We start from the raw sequence: 25,046 nt of genomic DNA on the forward strand, positions 1-25,046 counted from the left end.
TCCCAGGATTGCATTATAGCAATGCTATTGGCAGTCCATAGCTTTGCTTGCTTTTTAATTAAAGTTTTAATTTTAAGATAAGTATAGATTCCTGTGTAGTTGTTTGTCCATATGCTTTGACCCAGTCATATTTTTCTTTTTAATTTTTTCCAACTATTAACTAAGTTTGCAAAAATTAGCTATTGCTGCTTGTGCATAATGAGAAGGGGCCATGTAGAAAGGTTTAACATCTGAAACTCTGTGACACTCATTTTGTTAGGCACTGACCATGACAATGGTCACGATTAAGATAAGGAATTAGAAACACTATCTTTGCCTACTAGTAGTCTGTTTCCCACCTCTGAAACTTTTAGTATTAAAAAAATTTTTTTAATGTTTATTTTTGTGAGAGAAAGACAGAGCACAAGCAGGGGAGGGGCAAGAGAGAGGGACAGACAGAATCTAAAGCAGCTTCCAGGCTCTGAGCTGTCAGCACAGAGCCCGATGTGGGCCTCAAACTCACGAACCGTGAGATCACGACCTGAGCCGAAGTCAGACACTTAACTGACTGAGCCACCCAGGCACCCCAAAACTTTTATTTTAAAATATTAATTTGTAACAAAAAGTATTACACTTTGAAAAATTGAATAAAGCATCAAATTAAGCAACTTTTGTGTGCCATTAATGGAATGAGCTCATACTTTTTGCAAATTTTAATACCGTTATAGGTGTAATTAAATTCTAATGCCATGTTGGCTCAACTAGTAAGCCTTTTGTAAAGTTTGTAGAGACTATGCCAACAGTTTTGCTAAACTTCAAAGTTGTTTAAAAATTATTTCACTTCTACTTTTAGTCATTCATAAATTGTGACATGGAATATATACTGTTTTTGTCTGTTAATGCAAGCAAATACAAAGGGAATACGAAATTATTTGATCAGTAGTTATACCCATATTTTTGTTGGGTCATTTTAAACCAGGATGGCCTCTTTTTCTCCTTTAATTTCATTTATTAGTATTCCACATGGAACTTTTTTTCTGAAGAATTTCTGTGGTAGAAGCCATTTATCTTGTAATCATGAAAATCATGTCTTTGTGAAAGAATTGAAGAGATTATGGATATGGCTTGTTCCATATGTTGTTATAGGTAACTTTTAAATTATTGCTACTGTAATGGCAGCATGGGCCATAAGGGGCTGAATGCCTGTTTGCTAGAAGGAAGAAAGTGGAAAGTTGATGTGTAACGGAACAGAGTTTTAAAGACAGATTTGAGGTAAGATATAATTTTAAAATTCTCTGAACATTCTTCAAAAGGTCTGCAAGAATAAAATAAAAGTATCTGTAAAATTGGGCTGTAAAGATCAGGGCTGATACCAGCTTGGACCTTAGGGCAGTGTGTTTTTGTTTTTTTTTTTAATATATTTAGATCTTTTTTTTAAATGTTTACTTATTTTTGAGAGAGAGAGAGACAGAACATGAGCAGGGAAGGGGCAGAGAGAGAGGGAGACACAGAATCCAAAGCAGGCTCCAGGCTCTGCACTGTCAGCACAGAGCCTAGTGCGGGGCTCGAACCCATGAACTGGAAGATCATGACCTGTGCCGAAGTCAGATGCTTAACCGACTGAGCCACCCAGGTGCCCCAGGGCAGTGTGTTTTTAAGCAGACAGCCAACAGTTACAATAATTAGAGTCACAAATGTCATTAGTACGTAAGGTTACATTGACCGCTCGTATTAAAATAAAGCCAGAATTTCGTAATACATTTTGATGTTCTTTCCCTTCAGCTGAGTTTGAGATAATTCCTTTCTGCTTTTCCTATACAAAAGTAAAGAAAAAGATTAATACTAATGTTTAGAGTGTTAGACTTTTCTTAATGGAGGGGTGTACACCTTCAAAGTTGATTATCAGCAGTTTTCTAACCTTTTCATACATGCTGTGTGAAAAAAGTGTACCGTGGCCAAATGAATGGGAAACTGTTGGTACGTCCAACAGTTTCCTGACTTGATAAACCGATCTTTAATATGCTAAAGTGTATTTGATAAGCAGTATAGCATATTGTGTTTCCTAAACTTAACCTAACCATGGGAGCATTGCTCTAGACTAGTGTTCTGTGAACATAGCTGGAGTAAACAAACACTTGTCGAGATGAGTGATGTTCCAGGAACTCTGTCACAACTATTATCGCAAACATTTGTTTTAGATAAAATGAATGTACAAAGTAAATATGAGCGCTTTTTTTTAGCTCTTTTTTTTTGAAGTTACTTTCTGGGTGTCATTTTGACATAACCTAGTTTTTACTAAACTGCCAGTTCAAATAATTAAATGAAAAAAATATGAATTAATTTGGAAAATGTTAATATCCTTGGAAATTTTATGGCAACTAACTCATTTCTGAAAGAAATGCGACTTCTAGGCATAAATCATCTGTTCACATTGAACTATTTGGTATTCTTTATGTGCTTACAAGTTTTTATTGTCTTTTACTTCCTGTTATTGAGGGGCATTTGAAAGGTTTCTTAATGTAACTCACAACAAAAGATTTCTGGAGTATAATAAAAGGTTTTGAACTCCTGTGTATGTTGACTGGCTCACAGCAAAGCAACAGTACTACTTCGCAGTATTTTTCCAAGGGGTTAGGAATAAATGGAAATCTGAAGAAATCTATTTCTGTGTGTTCTCTTTCCAAGCACCATACAATTTTCTGTGATCCTTGCATTTAACAGAAACTCTTTAGACTGTGGCTTTTTTCATTTTATAATGACAGAATTTGTAGGACCCTCAGCAACATAAATTTGCATAGCAGCACTGTTTGTACACATTTATTAAATTTTTTCTTTCGGTTGTATTTCAGTGAGCTGAAATGTTGTTAGGAAGTCCAGGTTCTTAGAATTTTACTCACAGATTTATATGTGATCATTTCCAGGCAGAGTGAATACAGCTAAAAATATATGTATCTCTATATTACACGTTTTTAAAATTGTTGAATCTCTTTTTCTAAGGAATCCCAAAGTGTGTGATGAAGCATTTAATTTTATATTATTATAGAAATGACAAATGAGCATAAGAATAAACATTATATAGAGTAAACATTATATAGAAATAAACATTATAGGAGAGTTTAGAATTAAAAAGTTAACATTATTCTGTGCCCTCATTTCATTTGTATCCTCGATGTTAGTCACTGTGGTGTACTTTTGTTTTCATTCTGCTGGTTATTTCCACTATAACTCCAAGTTACCGCAGGTTGTAAATCTGGAAACCTGTTGCTTTGCTGTTAAGATTGACGGGCAGTATGCACAAATTCAGAACTTTCTAAGGTCAAATTTCTTTTTTTTTAATTTTTTTTTAACGTTTATTTATTTTTGAGACAGAGAGAGAGCATGAACGGGGGAGGGTCAGAGAGAGGGAGACACAGAATCTGAAACAGGCTCCAGGCTCTGAGCTGTCAGCACAGAGCCCGACGCGGGGCTCAAACTCATGGACTGTGAGATCATGACCTGAGCCGAAGTCGGCCGCTTAACCTGCTGACCCACCCAGGCGCCCCTAAGGTCGAATTTCTTATGTTGATAGTGATAAGGTGAATTTCTTATAAAGGATACACATTCAGAAATCAGAGTTATATTTTGTATTTAATGTGGAACTCTTTTAATTAATGGAGTTTTTTAAAACTAAGGTTCATATGTTTCCCCCGGGGTTTCTAAGTGTTCTGTCAGTATCAGTGGAGATCATTCTCTTTATCCACCACTTTCTGTTTTTCAAGGTGATTACATATGGGAATTTCAAATAAACTAGAATGGATCATTTGAAATGTATACAGACTAAACTTTTTTTCTTTAAAGTTTTTTCCTGTTTTGGGGCACATGGGTGGCTCAGTATGTTGAGCGTCCGACTCTTAATTTTGGCTTGGGTCGTGGGATCGAGCCCCATGTTGGGCTCCATGCTGAGCATTGAGCCTGCTTAAAATTGTCTTTCTCCCTCTGCCCCTCTCCCCTGCTCACACACACTCTCTCTCTTAAAAAAAAAATTAATTAAAAAAAATTTTCCCCAGTTTTGAGTTTAGAAAGTGAGGTGAAAGCCATCATTATTATAGTAACATTCCTTTCTGATAGTGAAACATGGATTGCCTTTAGCTATCCTCTGCAAAGTAGTAAAATTAAAAAAAAATTATTTTGGACCATGATTCTATGATATGACAACAGCGGTTGCCGGGTCTCATTCAGGTCAAAGCCAAAAAACTCCCGTTGTGCTACCTCAGTAAAGAGGTAAAAAGCCTACCTAGAAGAAACCTGTGAAATAGACAATCACTAAAACATAACATACAATGAAAATCTGCATATGTTGTCTCCAAGACTGCAGGATGAGGAATTTTTCCAAGTAGTAATCCATGTACTGACATAAAACAGTAATAAAGAGGGGCACCTGGGTGGCTCAGTTGGTTAAGCCTCTGATTCTTGATTTTGGCTTAGGTCATGATCTCAGGGTTCGTAAGATCGAGCCCTCCATTGGGTTCCATGCTGACAGCACGAGCCTGCTTGGGATTCTGTCTCTCTCTGCCCCTGTCCCACGCTCGTGGTCTGTCTCTCTCAAAATAAATAAGTAAACTTAAACAGTAATAAAGATGCTAAATTTTAGAATAAATGCTTTTAAGTTTTAAAGATAGTATGTCTGAAGAAGAGATGTATGCCATTTCTTTCTAGCAGTTAGTTATAATTGCCACTTAGCAAGAGTACTTTCTAGATACTTTTTGTCTTCTGCAAAATTCTCATTGACATTTTGCTAGGTACTTCAAATGCCAAATTGACTATTTGGTTAGATAACTGATAAACACCTGGTAAATTACTTACTTTGAAGAACACTCAATGAGAGTCTAGTGTATAATTTAATCATGCATAAAATGTCAAAACAATGTTATTTTATACTGTCTTTAACATTTAAAAATTTCTATTGGGAGTTAATTGGCAGGCTTGATACCCAGACACAAATATTTAAGTCAAATCAGTTTCTTTTGTGTTTCTCACATGTCATATGTTCAGAGCATTTTATTTTAAAGCTCCCAAATAATATTTAATTGTCTTTCATAATTAAGAGGATGTCTTAACATGCTAGTTTGATGTTTCTCACTTTAAAAAGTTCTTGTATATTGCTTATATCAGACAAATCCATGGTTAATAGATTGTTTTCAGTGAGCTTTCTGGTATTTTCCATTTTATTCTCCACTGTGAATATTTGTTATTAAACATAACCTGCCACACATTCACAGTTATACATAGCAAGCCCCTTGTGATCGTGGACAGTTTTGTCCTATACTGGAAGACCCTAAGTAGTGTATTACAAAGGGTTTTAAAAATGTTATTTTTAAGTTCCTGTTTAATCCATAAACTGTTTCCCCTTGGAAATAATATAATTGGTGAGTAGGTTCTGAAGCAAGTCTCCTAACACTTATTTAACTCATGGTGCCTTTGATACACATTATGCACCTGCTGTCATAGGAGGGAGCACGTGCAAGTGAGCACCTGTGGTGGGGTAGAAGCGTGAAGATGGAGAAACACACTGGTACCGTTTGGACCCCACAAATAATCACCCCCTCGGTCCCGTTGTATCAGGATGTGAACCAAATTCAGGCTATTTCTGGTCCGTCAACTGGTCCAATTAAGGAATGGATTTAGCTTTTCCAAACTGGATAGATGTAATTACACTTTCCCAAGTATGAAAAGGATGTAGTGGTTGAACAAATGTACCCAGATTCTGAATTCACAAAGCCAAGTTATTGTTAATTCCTTCGAATTGATTATCTTAAAGACACACTCATTCCAACAAGAGTCTGTGGTTGTTAAGTTTAAATAAGATCTTCAAATAAAGCTTTTAAATAATTTCCAAAACCAAGAAAGCATCATCGTTTTAAGAATGTCCCTGAGCTATTGTTGAACATACTCAGCGTGTGTGATTCTGAGGATTCCAATCTTGTTTAAACATTAAATTTTTTTTTTCTTTTGGGTTTACATTCAGAGTTTGAGACACGTTCTTCTTAATAAAATTGGTAGTGTCAATCCTGTCCTTTTTAGGGTGGATTTGATCCCTAGATTCCATGAAGCGATCCTGTATCAAGATCTTAAGACAATTCTAAGACAGGAATTTCAAAAGATATGAATGAAGACATAGAGTTGGGTTTGCTTTGCTGGCTGATGACCTTGAAGGACAATATTTGCTTATATAACTTCTGAAAATTTTGGTGATATTATTTCATAATCATTCTTGATAAATTATATATCTTATATTTCTTTGCGGTTGTATAAAGGAAATAATATACAAAAATTTGAAAATGCTCAGCCGTCTGGGCCTATATAATATGTGGGCAGCTAGTCTTCTGTTAATCTCTGTTCTAGAATATTCCCATTCCTTATGTCCACAGAGATAATTATAAGGCATTGGGGAAAACTTAAATTGTGTTCATCATGCGATAAAACTCCGGCAGTCTTGGATTTCACAGTTTCTTTTCAAGGATTTGTAAGTTGTCTTGAAGTTCTACAGTAGTTGTAATTTTGATAAATTTGAATCATAAATTGTGAGGTTTTTTAAGGCTCTAAGTCTAGTCTGGGGTTGCATAACAAGTGAGACAGTTTAAGGGATTAATTAATTAATTCAAGGAATATTTACTTAACACCTACCATGAATTAGAATCTGGTAGATGCTAGGGTTATGGCAGTAAATAAAGGCAGTCAGTGCTCCTGCTCTGGTGAAGTTTATTTTCTTATGGGAGGCACTGACTGTGGTTTAATAGGTAAATAAATGAATAAATAAAATAAGTAAAGATTGTGGTAAATTCAGGGAAGGAAATAAATAGTATCCTATAATTTAGAAAAAGCAGTCTTATTTAATTAGGGTGTCCAGGAAGGCCATTGTGAAAATACGATAGTGAAGTTCCAAAAGACAAGAATGCGCCCACAGTTTGAGGAGCTGGGCAAAGAGCATTCCTGGCAGAGGTAATAGCCAATTCAAAGTCTCTGAGGGAAGAAGTAATTTTGACACTTTCTTCGGCCAGAAAGAAGGGCAGGGTAATTGGATTGTCGGAGGTGGATGAGAAAGTCAGGCCAGTACTGATCAGGGGGCCTCATCGCTAGTAACATGGTGTGTGAGACTTTATGCATGTACATTGGGAAGCCAGGGCAGAGTTTTGGACAGGGAAGGAACATGATCGGACTTACATTTTAATATCACTTTGGCTTCCCTGTAGAAAATGGGTGGGAAGAGGGCAGAATGGAAGCAAGAAGGAGGCTTTGGGGTGAGTTCAGGCAGGAAATGATAACAGTGCTGGGCTCAGTGTTTAACAGTGGAGGTAGAAAGAAGACATGCGGTGGGTATTTTGCAGTGTGGCCTATCACTGTTACTCAGCAGCCTTTGTTGTCGGTCTCTGTGGAGGAAATGACAACTTCCAATGGTATTCCCAGATTTGGCCATTACCTAGTTCATAAAATATCCACAAAGTAAAAGGCTTCATTATACACTTTTTTTGTTTTAGTAAAAAAATAATTTTAAAGGGTTTAAGGGTAAACTTTCTCTACCTGGACTGTGAACATGTTTTGGCCCACATGTGGAAAGTAGGCCGTTTCTAGACAGGCTGCTTATTTGCAGAGTGATCGGTCTGGATTTAAAAAGACAACAATATTCAGCCTTGTAGAATTCTAATTCTCACGTCAGATAAGTGGGTTAAACTTCTTCTTAAGGAAATATTAATTCAGATGTTTGTTATGACTTTAGAATAAATGTAGGATTTGATCCCAGTTGTCACAAGTAATGTCTAAGAGGTTGTATTGTTTGGTAATTGCTGTTAACCCAAGAAACCTGACATCTGTATGCTGTTATTAGCCCTCCTTCAGAACAGATTGATAGGTCATTTGAATCTGAGTTGGCTTTCGTTTTTTTTATTTGACCAAAGGACGTAGTCCTGCCCATTTTCTTAAAGACCTCTCCCTCTTAAGAGCCCCTTTGGGTCTGTGTTAGACATAAGAAACACACAGACTGTGTTTGTAGTTGTTTGTGTGCCAAAAACTACATCAATTTAAAAATATTTGTATTCAGGATTTACACTTAGATTATTATGTGGCATAATGAGCTGAAAATCATAAATATTGTTTTCTGCCATACATTATTAAATTATATAGGACATTGCACTTAATTACCTGAGGTACATGTTCTATCTTTTTTTTTTTTACAGATGATTTTTTTGAAATATCAAACCAATGATCTAAATATTTGAGTAAATAACCCAAAGTTGCAGCTGATAAGTAATAGGATTATGTTTTGAACCTATATCGGCATATCAGAGTATGTATCTTCCACAGCCGAATCAAGAGAAAGAGAATGAATATAAAGAGAGATACTTACTGTATATAGAATGGAATTTGGCATTGCGGTATTGTCTTTTATTTCTTGCTCTTCCTAACCCAGTGTGCTTTGGAGCTCAAATTAGAGCTGTTTCTAGTGGTACCGGAAAAAGCCAGTGCTTGAAAATACCAAGCCTTGTTATTGACTCTGTCTGTGGTCACTGGCTTGGCATGGAGTGGGTGGCTTCCTTCCCATTGCCTCTTAAATGTTAGGTTAGGTCAGTGTGTATCAGCAGAAGAGTGATGATTTAAAGGAGACTTAGCTGTTTTTTTTCTTTTGAAATTGGCACTCTAATGTTTATTTTTTATTTTTTTATGCTTAGTGTAAGTAATTACTATGTGGCGATAACGAAATCGTTTTCAGGATACTCTATAAGTAGCTGAAAAGTTTGAAGGTATTGTATATTTAGTATAAAAGTAAACAATATGACTGTGAAGGTAGGATTATTCTGGGTACATTAAAGGAATAAAGTATACACACAGATGTGTACACCCTGGGGAATGGCATGGCGACAGAGAGACCAGATGAAAAGAGCAGGATTCCACTAGTATTCTAGAAAGAATTCATTGTAACTCTACATCAGTCATACCACATTAATTTCAAGATAGCATAGCAGTAAATATTTTTGAAGGTGCCAACATTAAATCTATTAATGATAAATTAATTATAGAACTGTTATTAAAAAGAAATGTAGTAATGCCATATTTTTAAAAAGACTTCAGAAAAATTCAAGGAACACATCATTAGATGTAAAAACTGCTAAAGAACTGGGCAGCTCTTTCTGCCCAAGGGTCCTGTCCCGTGCTTTATTAAACTTTATTTAAAAAACCTTTTTTAAATGTTATTTATTTAGGGGAGAGAGAAAGAGAGAGAGAGTGTGTGTGTGTGTGTGCAAGCAGGGGAGGGGCAGAGAGAGACAGAATCCAGAGTAGGCTCCAGGCTTTGAGCTGTCAGCACAGAGCCTGACACGGGGCTCGAACCCACCAGCCATGAGATCGTGACCTGAGCCAAAGTCAGACGCTTAACCAGCTGAGCCACCCAGGTGCCCCTTGTCCCCATGCTTTAATAAAATCACTGTTTTGCACCAAAAAGAAAGAGAAAGAAAGAAGGAAGGAAGGAAGGAAGGAAAGAAAGAAAGAAAGAAAGAAAGAAAGAAAGAAAGAAAGAAAGAAAGAAGGAAGGAAGAAAGAGAAAAATGGCTAAGGAACTAATTGAATTCTGTAAATTTTATACCCAGAATAATTATTCTGCTTCTTTCTAATGTCCAGAGAATCAATATATAGGATTTTTAAAATTTTGCCTTAATATACATTTTATTTTTAACTTTTAGAAAGAATTTTGTTTTTGAAAATAATGTGTCACTGTTTTTATTTTTTATTTTAACATACACAGAAATTTACCCTTCGGTTGTGTCACCACCACCATCATCAAACACAGACAAATTCCAGTTATCCCCTGAGATTCTCCTGTGCCCCTTGTACACCAGCCTTCATCCATCCCATAGGACCTGTGTACTTTTATAAGTTTCATTTTTTATTTTCTTCTGTTTGCTTGGGGTTTAGTTTTCACTTCTTTTTCTCATTTCTTAAGGTGGAAGTTTAGGTAAGGAGTTTGAAACTTTCTTTTCTAATATAGTCATTTAAGGCATTAAATTTTACACTCAGCACTTCCTTAACTGTATCCCATAAATTCTGATATGTTGCACCCTTTTCATTTCATCAAAATATTTTGTAATTTTCCTTATAATTTCTTTTATTTGTGGGTTGTTTAGAAGAGTGTTGTTTAAATTTCCAAATAATGGGAATTTCTCAGACTTCTTCCTGGTACTGATTTCTAACTTAATTTCATTTTGTTTACAGAACATACTTTGTATGATTTCAACACCTTTAAATTTAAAAAAAAATTTTTTTTGATGTTTATTTTTGAGAGAGAGAGAGCATGAGCAGGGGAGGGGCAGAGAGAGAGGGAGACACAGAATCCAAAGCAGGCTCCAGTCTCTGAGCTGTCTGCATACAGCCTGATGTGGAGGTTGAACCCACAAACTGTGAGATCATGACCTGAGCTGAAGTCGGACGCTTAACCTACTGAGCCAGCCAGGTGCTCCTCATTTCAATACCTTTAAATATGAGACTTGTTTTTTGGTCGAGTGAATGGTCTTTACTGGAGAATGTACCATGTATACCTGAAAAGAAGGTATACTCTGCTGTAGTGTTGTGTAAATGTCAAATTAGGTCTATGGGGTTGATAGTGTAGTATAAGTTTTATGCATCCTTGTTTACATTCTGTCTAGATATTCTATCAGTTATTGAGAATAATGTATTAGAAGCTCTACTTTTCCTTTCTGTTCTGTCAGTTTTTGCTTTATGTATGTTTGGGTCTTTAGAGTCTATGTACTTATAAATTGTTATACATTCCAGAAGGACTAATCGTTTTATTGTCATGAAATGTTCCTATTTGTCTCTTAATAATATTTTTGCTTTAATGTCTATTTTTTCTGATATGAATATAGCTAGTCTATTTCTCTTCTTGTTGTTTTTTGCATGGTTTATGTTTTTTTGCATCCGTTTTACTTTCAGCCTATTTGTAAAGTTAAATCTAAAGTGTGCTTCTTAAAGACAACATGGCGTTTCTTAGACCATCTGACATTCTTGTTGGATTGGGTTTTGTTTGTTGACATTCACTGTAATTGTTGATAAGGATGTGTTTACATCATACATTTTGCTATTCGTATTCTACACAAGTCATATCTATTATGTTCCTCTGTATCTCCTATATTGCCTTCTATTGACATTTTTTCATTTTTATTTGAGGTATAATTGCCATATAACATTACATTAGTTTCAAGTGTACAACATAATTATTTGATATTTGTGTATACTGCAAAATGATCACTGCAATAAGCCTAGGTAACATCCATCACTATAGTTATAAAATTTTTTTTTCTTGTGATGAGGACTTTTAAGATTTATTCTCTTACCAACTTCCTTTTTTTTTTTTAAATGTTTATTTTTGAGAGAGAGAAAGAGACAGAGTGTGAGCAGGGGAGGGACTGAGAGAGAGGGAGACCCAGAATCCAAAGCAGGCTCCAGGCTCTGAGCTGTCAGCACAGCTGACACTCTGCGTGTGGCGCTGGAACTCATGAACCGCGAGATCATGACCTGAGCTGAAGTCAGATGCTTAATCAACTGAGCCTTCCAGGCACCCCATCTCTCTTACCAACTTTCAAATATGCAATATAGTATTACTAACGATAGTCATGAATACGGTACATTAAATCTGTATGACTTTATTTTATAACTGGAAATTTATACCTTTTGACCCCCTTCTCCTATTTTGCCTGTCTAATCCCCACCCCCAGCAACCACTGTTCTGTTTTCTGTATCTATGAGCTTTTTTTTTAAATTTTTTTTTGTAACGTTTATTTTTGAGACAGAGAGAGACAGAGCATGAACGGGGAAGGGGCAGAGAGAGAGGGAGACACAGAATCTGAAGCAGGCTCCAGGCTTTGAGCCATCAGCCCAGAGCCCGACACGGGGCTCGAACTCACGGACTGCGAGATCGTGACCTGAACTGAAGTTGGACACTTAACCGACTGAGTCACCCAGGCGCCCCTATGAGCTTTTTTTTTGTTTCCACATATAAGTGGTATCATATGGTATTTGTCTCTCCCTTACTTATTTCACTTAGCATAATGCCCTCAAAGTCTATCATGTTGTCACAAATGGCAAGATTTCATTCCTTTTTATGGCTGAATAATATTCCATTACACATTTTCTTTATCCATTCATCCATCAATGGGTACTTAGGTTGTTTCTATATCTTGGCTATCACTGAAGTGAACAAGGAGGTGCATATATCATTTTGAGGACATTTTTCTTTGGATAAATACTCAGAAGTGGAATTGCTAGATCATATGGTAGTTCTATTTTTAATTTTTTGAGGAACCTCCATGCTATTTTCCGTAGTAGCTGCACCAATTCATATTCTCAGCAACAATGCATGAGAGAGTCCCTTTTACTCCACATCCTCTCCAACACTTGTTATTTCTTGTCTTTTTTTATAATAGCCAATCTAACAGATATCAGATGATACCACATTTGTGGTTTTGATTTGCATTTCCCTGATGATTAGTGCATGTTTTCATGTGTCTGCTGTCTTATCTGTATGTCTTCTTTGGAAAAATGTTTGTTCAAATCTGCCCATTTTTAAATTACATTGGGTCTTTTTTTGCTGTTGAGTTGTAGGAGTTACTTATTTGGGACATTAACCCCTTATCAGATATATAATTTAGAAATATTTTTTCCCATTCATTAGGTTGCTTATTCATTCTGTTGATGGTTTCCTTTGCTATGCAGAAGTTTTTTAGTTTGATGTAGTCCCACTTGGCTATTTTTGCTTTGGTTGCCTTCGCTTTTGGTGTCAGATTCAAAAAAGATCATCACCAGGACTGATACGAAGGAGTTTACTGCCTGTTTTCTTCTAGGAGTACGGTTTCAGGTCTTACATTCTTTAATCCATTTTGAGTTTATTTTTCTGTATGGTGTAAGATAGTTGCCCACTTTCGTTCTTTTAAATGTGGCTGTCCAGTTTTCTCAACACCATTTATTGAAGACACTTCTGTCCCCATTGTCTGTTCTTGACTCCTTTGTTGTAAATTAATTGACCACATATGCATGGGTTTACTTCTGGGCTCTCTGTTCTGTTCCATGGATTTTTATGTCTATTTTATGCCAATATCACGCTTTTTGATTACTATCATTTGTAATATAGTTTGAAACCAGGGGGTGTGATACCTCCAACTTTGTTCTTTTTCAAGAATGCTCTGGCTATTTGGGGTTTTGTAGTTCCATACAAGTTTCAGGATTCTATGTTCTATTTCTGTGAAGGATGCCATTGATATGGCATTGATAGGGTTTCCATTGAATCTGTAGATTGCTTTGGGTAGTATGGACATTTTAACAGTAGTCTTTAAATTCATGAGCACAGTATATCTTTCTATTTATTTGTATCTTCCTCAGTTTCTTTCATCAGTGTCTTATAGTTTTCAATGTACAGGTCTTTCACCTCCTTTGTTAAATTTATTTCTAGTTGTTTTTTTTTTTTTTTTGATGCAATTGGAAATGGAACTGTTTTTTAAATTTCTCTTTCTGATAGTTCATTATTAGTGTATTAAAATGCAACAGATTTTTATATATTGATTTTGTAAGCTATAACTTTATTGAATTTGTTTATTAGTTTAACAGTTTTTTGGTAGAGTCATTAAAATGTTCTCTATATAATGTCATCTGAAGTAGTGACAGTTGTACTTCTTTCTTTCCAGTTGGGATGCTTTTTTGTTTCTTTTTCTTGCTTAATCGATCTTACTAGGATTTCCAATACTATGTTAATAAAAGTGTTAAGAGTGGGCATTCTTTTCTTTTCCTCATCTTAGAGGAAAAGCTTTCAGCTTTTCACCATTGAGTATGATGTTAGCTGTGGGCATCATATATGACCTTTAATATGTTGAGGTAAATTTCCTCTGTGCCCTGTTTTTTGAAAGTTTTTATTATGAAACAGTGTTAAATTTTGTCAAATGCTTTTTCTGCATCTATTGAGATGATCATATGATTTTTACCCTTTATTTTGTTAATGTGGTGTTATTACATTGATTTGAGGATATTGAACCATCCTTACATCCCTGGGATTAGTGCCCATTTGATCATGGTATATGATCCTTTTATGTATTGTTGAACTCAGTTTGCTAATATTTTGTTGAGGATTTTTGTGTTGTTTTTCAGGAATATTGGCTAGTAATTTTCTTTTCTTGGAGCATTTCTGGTTTTGGTATCAAGGTAATGCTGGCCCCATAAAATGAGTTTTGAAGTGCTCTCTCCTCTTCTATTCTTTGGAAGAGTTTGAGAAGGATTGCTGTTAATTTTTCTTGGAATATTTGGTAGAATTCATCAGGAAAGCCATCTGGTCCTGAACCTTTGTTGGGATGTTTTTGATTATTGATTCAATCTCCTTACTAGTAAATGGTCTGTTCAGATCTTTTGTTTCTTCATGATTCATTCTTGGTAGGTTGTATTTTTCTAGGAATTTATCCGTTTCTTCTAAATTGTTACATTTGTTGGTATATTATTGTTCTTAGTAGTCTCATGTGATCCTTTGTATTTTTGTGGTATCAGTTGTAAGTCTCCTCTTTTATTTCTGATCTTATTTGAGTCCTCTTGTTTTTTCTTGGTGAGTCTACCTACAGGTTTGACCATTTTGTTTATTGTTTCAAAGAACCAGCTCTTAGTTTCATTAATCTTTTCTATTTCTTTTATTTGTGCTCTGATCTTTATTATTTCCTTGTTTCTATTAACTTTGGGCTTTATTTGTTTTTCTTTTTCTAGTTCCTTAAGATATAAAATTAAATTGCTGGAGTTTCTCTGGTTTCTTGATGTTGGAATTTTTTTGCTATGAATATCCCTCTTAGAACTGATTTTGCTGTACCTCATATAAGTTTCAGTATATTTTATTTCCATTTTCATTTGTCTCAAGGCTTTTTAAAAATTTTTCTCTTGATTTCTTCTTTGGCTCATTGGTTTTTCAGTAGCATGTTGTTTAATTTCCACATATTTGTGAATTTTCTAGTTTTCTTAGAATTGATTTTTAGGTGTTTTGTGTGTGTGTGTGTGTGTGTGTGTGTGTGTGTGTGTCACTGTCATCATACTTTCCTTCTTTGAACTTGTTATTTTTAGTTCTTTTTTTATTTTTTAAAGTTAGTTCTAGCCCATTGTGGGACTTGAACTCATAACCCCAAGATCAAGAGTCGCCTGCTCTACCAACTAAGCCAGCCAGGTGCCATTCTTTTTAGTTCTTTCAATATATTTATTATAGCTGGTTTGAAGTCATTGTCTGCTACATTCAACATCTGGATCCACTTAGAATCATTTTCTGTTTATTAATGTTTTCCTGTGTATGGTTATATTTTCTTGTCTTATTGCATATTTTGTAATTTTTTTTAACATTTATTTATTTTTGAGACAGAGAGAGACAGAGCATGAACGGGGGAGGGTCAGAGAGAGAGGGAGACACAGAATCCGAAACAGGCTCCAGGCTCTGAGTGGTCAGCACAGAGCTCGACGCGGGGCTCGAACTCACAGACCGCGAGATCATGACCTGAGCCGAAGTCGGACGCTTAACCGACTGAGCCACCCAGGCGCCCCACATATTTTGTAATTTTTAATGGACACTTTAAATAATGTAGTAACTCTGGATTCTGATTTTTTTTTCCTACATGAGGATTATTGCTATTTCTGTGTACCAATTTGATATTCATAGTAATTTGCCTGGACTAAAAATATGAAATCCATTTCCCCTACAGCGTGTGACCACTTACTTCTCTGTGTTTTTTTTTTTTTTCCTTCTTGTTTTAGTTTTAAGACTAACTTATTAGGATTTGATCTATGTAGCTTGGTGGTTGAACACCTTGAGCTAGTAAGACTTCTATTCTCTGTCAGTGGATCTGTGTGTGGATTCAGAAACCCATTTAACATTTAGGCAGTTTCCAGATTTACCCTATTATTTTCTGTTGGGCTCTCTCTTTTCTCCCATGTGCATGCTTGCAAATTCTCTGTAGACCTAGACTTTGTAAATCACTTGAACCCTGTCTGGTCTTCCCTGTGTTTGCTCATGACTTCCTCTCGGCGTGGTATATGTGGAGAGTCTGTCAAATTTCTTCCTGTTTCATATCCCATACCTCCTTGTTAAATGGCCTATCTGCCCAATTTAGTGCTTGCCTCAACCAAGAACATCCCTCAGCCTCATAAAATCATTGGCCTCCCATGTTCACTTGTGACCAAGATTATGACAAATTATTAAGGACAGTAGGTTATTCACTTTTCATTTCAAATCATGTCAGCCCCCTCCAGCAGTGAAACTGCTGGTTGTTTGTACTCTGCCCTGCCATCTTAGAACTATTGTACCAACCAAGCTGGGTGGAGCGATAGGAGCCACCCCAAGCAAGCATCCCACATATTTCCACTCTTTTTATTGGAAGTGCTGTCGTTTTTTATGAATAAGTGCTTCTCCATTGGTTGAAAACTTTTGGTCAGTTTCCAGAGTACTGAAATGGTTGCTTTTGATAGTTTATAGTTACTTTTTTAGGAGAAGATTTGGCAATCTTCTCACTTCATCCTACTGGAAGGCCCAGCTTTTTTTTTTTCTTTTTGGTTGTTGTTTGCATGATACATGTTTTTATCACTTTATATTTAATCTTTGTATTTATATTTAAAATGGATTCCTTTTAGGGGCTCCTGGATAACTCAGTCAGTTGAGCATCCAACTCTTGATTTTGGCTCAGGTCATGATCCCAGGATCGTGGGATCAAGCCCCATGTTAGGCTCTGCACTGAGCATGGAGCCTGCTTTAGATTCTCTTCTCTCTCTCTCTCTGCCTCCCTCTTCCTCTACCCCTCACACACACTCTCTCTCTCTCAAATAAAAAAATAAATTTAAAAAATGGATTCCTTCTATACTAAGATCTTGTACTTCAATCCAATCCAGTAGTCTCTTTGAATATTGGTGTCCTCACGATATTTGCTTTTTTTTTTTTTTTTTTTTTTTTTTTAGTTTTTCATTTATTTCTTCTTTAATTTCCTGGTCAACCCATTCATTCTTTACTAGATATTCTTTAACCTCCACGAATTTTATTTTTTTTCTTGTGGTTGATTTCAAATTTCATAGCATTGTGATCTGAAAATATGCATGGTATGATCTTGATCTTTTTGTACTTGTTGAGGGCCAATTTTTTTAATATTTTATTTATTTTTGAGAGTGAGAGAGACAGAGCATGAGCAGAGGAGGGGCAGAGAGAGTTGAGGACACAGAATCCGAAGCAGGCTCCAGGCTCTGAGCTGTCAGCACAGAGCCTGATGTGGGGCTCAAGCTCACGAACCACGAGATCATGACCTGAGCCAAAGTTGGCCACTTAACCGACTGAGGTTGAGGGCTAATTTTTGACCCAGTATGTGGTCTATTCTGGAGAATGTTTCTTTGTTTTTTGTTTTTGTTTTTGTTTTAAAATATAATTTATTGTCAAGTTAGCTAACATACAGCGTATACAGTGTGCTCTTTGGTTTTGGGAGTAGATTGCCATGATTCATTGCTTACATACAACACCCAGTGCTCATCCCAAGAAGTGCCCATCACCCATTTTCTCAATGCCCATCACCCATTTTCCCCCTCCCCCTCCCATTAACCCTCAGTTTGTTTTCTGTATTTAAGAGTCTCTTATGGTTTGCCTCCCTCTCTGTTTGAAACTATTTTTTTCCCCTTTCCTTACCCAGTGATCGAGAATGTTTTGTGTGTGCTTGAAAAGAATGTATATTCTGTTGCTTTAGGATGAAATGTTCTGAATATATTTGTTAAGTCCATCCAGTCCACTGTGTCATTCAAAACCATTGTTTTCTTGTTGATTTTCTGCTTAGAAAATCAGTCCATTGCTGTAAGTGAGGTGATAAGGCCTCCTAGTATTATGGTATTATTATCAATGAGTTCATGTTTATTACTAATTTATTTATATATTTGGGTACTCCAAAGTTGGGGGCATACATATTTACAACTGTTAGATCTTCTTGATGGATAACCCCCTTAATTAGGATATAATGCCCTTATTTATCTCTTGTTACAGTCTTTGTTTTAAAATCTGGTTTGTTGGTTTTTTATTTAAGTAATCTCTACATTCCATGTGGTGCTTGAACTCACAACCCCAAGATCAAGAGTCATGTGCTTCTCTGACTGAGTCAGCCAGGCGCCCCTGGGCTATTTCCTTTTAATGTTATTATTGACCTCTTTAGATTTAGGCCTACCATTTTATTATTAGTTTCCTATTTGTAACCTCTAGTTTTGTTTCTTTATTCCCTCTTTCCTGTCTTTCCTGTTGTTTAAATATGTTTTAGTATTCTATTTTAATTCATTTATTGGCTTTATAGGCTTCTCTCTTTTAAAATTTATTTTATTTTTGGCTTATTGCATTAGAAGTCACATTATACGTATCTTTCAAAATCTTTGTGGAAACTCCTTTTGCTTTCCTCCACTGACCTTTGTGTTATACTTATCAGAAGTAGTACATCTTCATACATTGAAAATCATACCAGATAATGCTTTGTTTTTTGCCTTCAGCAGTCATGCATATCTTAACTTAAAAGAAGAAAAGTAAGTAGTCTATTAGATTACTCAGTTATAATAACTCTTAAATTTGAAGGCATAATGGCTAAAACTTAGAAAATTTGATGAAAGACCTAAATTTATAGGTTTAAAAAGCGCAGCTAAGGGGGCCTGGCTGGCTCCATTGGTAGAGCATGTAACTCTTGATCTTGGGGTCGTGAGTTCAAGCCCCAAATTGAGTGTCGAGTTTACTTAAAAAACTCAGCTGTGACCCCAACTAGGATAAATCCAAAGAAAGTCATGTACAGATATAGTCAGTCTGTTAATGACTAAAGTCAAAGAACACATCTTGAAAGTACTTAAAGAAATGATTCAAGTACCTGTGGGGTTTTCCTTGGACACCATGGAAGCTGGAGGACAGTGGAACATCTTTAAAGATGTACTGAGAGAAAAGAAGGGCCAACCTAGAATTCTATATCTAATGAAAATAATCTTTAGGAAATTACAGTGATAATGACACTTCCAGATAAAGGAGAACTAAGAGAAGTTGTTGTCAGCATACCTGCTCTACAAGAAACACTAAGTTTTTCAGTCTGACTGAACTGATAAAAGCAGGAATCTCAGATTTTCAGGAATGAAGGAAGAGCAGCAGAGTTACTTAAGAGAATCCTATTGTCCTGGCCTCAGTGTAATCTTACAACTTGACCACATTTGCTAGATTTATGTTTGGCTGACAGTTGCCTAGTTTTTAGCTTGAGTCCACACTTACGATTCTGTTTCTTTATTTCTCCTGAAGTATTGCTATCCCCAGGCTTATTTCCTGTTTCTTTTGTTTAAGTTAGAATCTTAGGGGCACCTGGGTGGCTCAGTCAGTTAAGTGTCCCACTTCAGCTCAGGTCATGATCTCATGGTTCATGAGTTTGAGTCCCACATTGGGCTCTACACGGACAGCCCAAAGCCTGCCTTAGATTCTCTCTCTCTCTCTCTCTCTCTCTCTCTCTCTCTCTCTCTCTCCCTCTCCCTCTCCCTCTCCCTCTCCCTCTCTCTCTCAAAATAAATACATAAACTTAAAAAAATGTTAAATTCTCAGATTTTTTGTTTGACTCCATTACTTTCCAAAAATGTATTTTCCGTTGGCTGAGCTTAAGCAAGTATATTTTTTAATCAATTATTGAAGTTAAGATAACCATGTGTAGTCTTAGATTTGTGTCCTGGTATAAAATGGTCATGAAAATCAGGCTTAATTGAGTCTGCCTAGAAGCTATTTAATTTTGTTTCTCTTCCTCACATACTTTCATAGTATGACAAAATAATTTTCCAAACACATACATAGTACTCAACTCAGTACTTCAGTTGAAATAATAGTTTGAGTTTTTTGCAACAGTTTGAAAGGCCTAAATAATAAGCTACTAAGAATAACGTCCTTTTGTTGTATTTGTTCATTTAATATATGCAGTCCTGCATGTTTCAGATTTAATAAAATGCTTTTTATTCATCTCATATAGGAAGTAAGAAATGTCAGCTTTTCGTATCCTTCCAGTTCCTAGTCCTTTGACCTTTGGTACTGACAGTATTGTGTTTCCCTTTTTTTTTGTCAGAAATGTTATTAATTTTAGTATCTGAAATATGTGTGCATGTCTACGAAAGCAGAGTATAAATATTGATCTGTTACCACTGTAAAAAGTAAATCATCACGTTATGGAAAATTTTAAATCATAATCACGTATTATTTCCCCATCTCATGATACAATAAGGCAATGATGAATCAAAATGGTAGATAATTGCAAGCCTTCGTAATTTTTGCAGCCACATCAAAATACTTTTTTACAACTTTAATTATTTTGGAAATAATGATTAAAATAATTTATTTTGCTTGCTCCCATGTGATTTTTGATAGATTTTTCAAATTTCTTTAAATACATGGTTTAATAGATGCTGCAATTCAAAAGTATTGGTATAATTTTAGTCTTTTCATAAAAAATAAAGTTTTTGACATTGGCATCACCATACTTAGAGTGTAATAATCTAGAAACGCTAAAATTATCCTTGACCAGTTTTTATTTCACTATTTTCTGTTTCTAATCAAGCATACTTGATGCTTTTCTTAAAATGTTTCTGGAATTCTTTGAATTTGTCACGCTGCCTCTGTTCTCATCAAATGTCTACTTGTTTTCTCAGCCTAGAATCTCTTTCCATTCCATTGCTTTTTATATATCCATCGTTCTAGTTTTTTCAAAAGAGTGCTATTCGTCTTCAAGAATCTTCAGGAAATGTCGTGTTCTCACTACAGTAAACCCAAGCTTCTCTACCCACTATTCATTACTACTCATGCCTCCATGAAGCCTTTCACATTGAACTTATTTCCTACTCTTCTCCCATAGATATTTGTTAGGTTCCAAATAGCCCATTGTGTGTGCTGTATTTGTTATTTCACTTCCATGCCTTTCCAGATCTTTCAGTCCCACCCCCGCCCCCTGCTGGGAATGCTATATCCATTTTTCTTTTCACCTATTCAAGTTGTTGTCTCCTCCAGGCTTTGCAAAAGCTTCTCCAGCCCCTCATCTACCTCCTCTTTCTCTGACCTCCTATCATGCATTGTCTTTTATACGTAATGCAATTCTCAGTGGTGGAGACCTGGTCTCTTTTTTCTCTGGCACCTTGCCCCGTGGTTTGTAGCTGATTGGTTGTATTTCCATCCCATTTCACTCCTATAATCACTTTATAAAGTGATGTCAGGAAAGCTTCTTGGTGCTATTTACTCAGTTCTAGAACATAATGATTCTTCCCTCAACTTCCTCACCCCATACTACCCAAATCAGAAACATTTTTTGGTGTGAATTAGGTAGGTAGATAGGCAGATATACCTAAATGAAATGCTGTGCTAATGGAACCAAGAATGAAATTGACTCCTGTGTGCACCGGTTTGGTTCAAATAGAACAAAACTCCAATTAAGCATCACAGACTGTTCCCTGAATCCTCCCTGCCCTTTTGCAAATGCATACGTTGTCCAGTATTAGGGAAATTGTGGAATAAAGTATGAATTTCCTAGCATAAATCCCTTGTAATATAAAAATAACTAGAAATTAATACATTTTGTACTAGTACTATTTTTTATTAAAAATAGTTACTAAAAATACTCCAGGTAGCCGTCTCTAACAAAGACTGACCAACTTTTTCCGTAAATGGCAAGATAGTGAATATTTTTAAGCTTTGCAGGCCACATACGGTCTCTGCCATGTATTCTTTTTTGCCTTTGTTGGGTTTTTCTTGCCACCTTTTATTACTTATTTATCTTTATCTATCTATTTATTTATTGAGAAAGAGAGAGAGAGAGCAAGAGAGTGAGCACATGCAAGTAGGGGAGGGACAGAGGCAGGAGGGAGACAATCCCAAGTAGTCTCCATGCTGAGCACAGAGCCCGATTGTGGGGCTCAATCCCATGACCCTGGGATCATGATTGCAGCTGAATATAAGAATCAGACACTTAACAGACTAAGCCACCCAAGCACCCCAATCACCTTTTAAAAATATAAAAACTTGGGTGTCTGGGTGGCTTAGTCCATTAAGCATCCAACTCTTGAATTTGGCTCAGATCATGATCCCAGGGTTGTGGGATTGAGTCCCGCATTGGGCTCTGCACTGAGCATGGAGCCTGCTTAAGATTCTCTCTCTCTCTCTCTCTCTCTCTCTCTCTCTTTCTCTCTCTCTCTCTCTCTGTCTGCCCCTTTCCCCCTGTTGGTACTCTCTCTGTGTCTAAAATTAAAAAAATAATAAAAACAAAATGTAGAAGCCAGTTTTAGCTTGGAAGCAGTACAGAAGTGCACCATGGGCCAGAGTTTGCCGAAGAGCCCTAGTTTGCCAACCCCTGGTCTGTAGCAGTAAGAAAAGGTAATCTGTATAACTGGGCATCCAAGAGGGTAGAAGACTTTCTGTCCAGTAGAGAAGACATTGCTAATACTAACCCTAGCCCTGAACAAACTGGGATGTGCCCAATGGGGTGCAGTAAAGTAGCAGGAAACCTTACCCTGAGAGGAACAGGGTCAGGGTTAGAGAAGGCCAAGAGATGGCCACTGAGGTCTTCAACTTGGAAGTTCATGATGAGGAAGAAGTAGACTTGCCCTACACAGGGCTTCCTGTAGAGGCTTGAGTGGATTGTGCTGTCCTGACGGAATAAATGTCCTTTCCTTAGAGATCGCTTAGCAGAACTTACCCTGCCCAGAGAGGCTTGGGGGTGGTTTTAACTGAGAAGGACAAAGTACCTTGTAACAACCTCCCAACCTTCAGACTTGGCATGATTGTACTCCCCGTGGAACAGATTACAACTATGGGTATTGCCAATGAGGGCATATTGAAGTAAATGGAAGGACTTCATTTGGGTGGAATTAAAGTAAATCTTCATAGGATGTGTACACTTTGAGTGGGTTTGTAATAAAGAACCACATGCTTGGACAATATCTAAAAATGTTACCTACCGATAATTTAATCTTATTATATTCTTCACCATGGTGAAAATTTCCAAAAGACATCCTAATTTTTTGTCCAAAAGTTTTTCTGTTTAGTTCATATGAACAAGATGCACTCCCTGGGATACTATATATTTTTAAGTCTCCTACTGTTTACTTAGATAGAAGTCACAAAAGTAGCAAAGTCACTTCACCTTGAAGTGACTGTAACTGTTCTTTTCCCACACTAGCAACAACTTTCGATTTCATCAAGAAGCAGAAGCCCTAGTAACAGACTTCTGGCTCATGTTCACTACCTTGTATCTCTCCCCTTTCCAAGCTAGCCCTCTTTTCCATTAAGAAAAAAACGTTGGCAGGCTAATTTAAAGACACCTACCTCTGTTGGATTATTTGCATACTTCAGCATTCATGTTTCTGGAAATCATGGCAGCTACTGATTTTATTTGTTTGAACTGTTACAGTATTGATTCATTTTATTCACTTAATTTAATCAGAATGCGATTTATCTTAATTTTGATTTTGGTTGTAGAGGTTGGCGATTTGAAGGAGCTGCAGACACTAGACATTTCTACCAATCGTTTGCTAACTTTACCCGAGAGGCTTCACCTGTGCCTTTCTCTGCAGTACCTCACTGTGGACCGAAATCGTCTATGGTGTGTGCCCCGTCATCTCTGCCAGCTGCCCAGCCTCAATGAGCTCTCCATGGCTGGAAACCGTCTTGCGTTTTTGCCACTTGGTAAGTGATCATGTTTGGATGGCAAAGCAAAAAAGCCAAAGAATAGGATGGAAAGCCTTTGCTTCCTTGACTAGTAAGGATAAGGTGGTTTCCTTCATTCTGTTCACCTTGAATATTGCCTCTCTGAATCCATTTTTGTAGTGAACAAAGCATCATTCATTCCCAGTTGACCAAAAATGTTTATTTCAGGTAGGGACCTCGTATTTGATAACAAATCTGTGCTGAAATGTTGTTTAGACACAAAACGTATGTGACAGGAGAGGATTTGCTCTGAAAAAGGAATTAAAACATATGTGTTTGTATTATACATTTAAGACCATAAAATTAACAGAGGATATTGAGCAATCTGGAAGGATAGCTACTGGTACAAAGATACCTGTTTAGATGTTGAATTCAATGTAAAACAATGTGTATTGGATTAGAATGATTAGAATTGCCAGACTACACAATTTTTAAAACTTTAAAATTGCCTGAACTGCCTGCTGCGCTAGAAATGTCACACTGGCTAACAAATAATATATGATGCACTCTAGATTTCCATAGCTGGCCCATTTTAATAATACAATACATTTATTTTCACTGAGAATTGTATTTTGTTAGCTTGTAAGAAACAAAGTTGCCATTAAAAAAAAAATTAAAATATGAGCCCCCGTAGAACCCTAAGCCACCACAGTAAGCCTCCTATGATCTTACTCATAAAAGCATTTTTTATAATGAATAATTTATGCCTCATGGCAGTGGAGTATATCATTTACTAGCCCCTGAAAGGAAATATTTCCACTATAATACAGTACATGGGGCACCTGGGTGGCTCAGTTGGTTAAGCATACGACTTCAGCTCAGGTCACGATCTCAGTGTTCATGAGTTTGAGCCCTGCATTGGGTTCTGTGCTGACAGTTCAGAGCCTGGAGCCTGCTTCAGATTCTGTGTGTCCCTTTCTCTCTGCCCCTTTCTCACTTGCTCTCTCTCTCTCTGTCTCAAAAATAAATAAACATTTAAAAATAATAAAAAATACAGTACACATACTATTTTCAATTAAAAATAACTGGGAAACATGAAAATCAATTTGAATAATAACAAATAATTATCCACTTTAAGAAGATTACTTTTCCATAAATATAAATAAATTCTATACTTAGAAAATTAACAAGATGAAATAAAGCCATTTCAGAAGCCGGTTACATTTCTAAGAAATCAGAGCTTTCTTTCAAGTGAGAAAAATATCACAGGGCTCTCGGGTGGCTCAGTTGGTTGAACGTCTGACTCTTGATTTCAGCTCAGGTCATGATCTCACAGTTGTGAGATTGAGCCCTGTGTTGGGCTCTATGCTGACAGTGCAGAGCCTGCTTGGGG

At 36.4% G+C, this 25,046-nt stretch overlaps 1 protein-coding gene across 5 annotated transcripts in view; it reads left to right on the plus strand.

The window, feature by feature from the left end:
• The window catches only part of LRRC28 (leucine rich repeat containing 28), a 180,658-nt gene that overhangs the window by 97,463 nt on the left and 58,149 nt on the right, over positions 1-25,046 (plus strand). For 4 of the 5 annotated variants that reach the window (XM_060617781.3, XM_060617780.3, XM_060617782.3 and 1 more), the window contains one exon: positions 23,486-23,692. The exons of the other annotated variant lie outside the window; for it this stretch is intronic. In XM_060617781.3, the coding sequence (XP_060473764.1) occupies positions 23,486-23,692 (207 nt within the window). The remainder of the gene's footprint in view (positions 1-23,485; positions 23,693-25,046) is intronic. 5 annotated transcript variants of the gene reach the window in all.

The sequence above is a fragment of the Panthera onca genome, chromosome B3 (assembly GCF_046562875.1).
Source record: "Panthera onca isolate mPanOnc1 chromosome B3, mPanOnc1 haplotype 2, whole genome shotgun sequence".
NCBI classification, from domain to species: Eukaryota; Metazoa; Chordata; class Mammalia; order Carnivora; family Felidae; genus Panthera; species Panthera onca.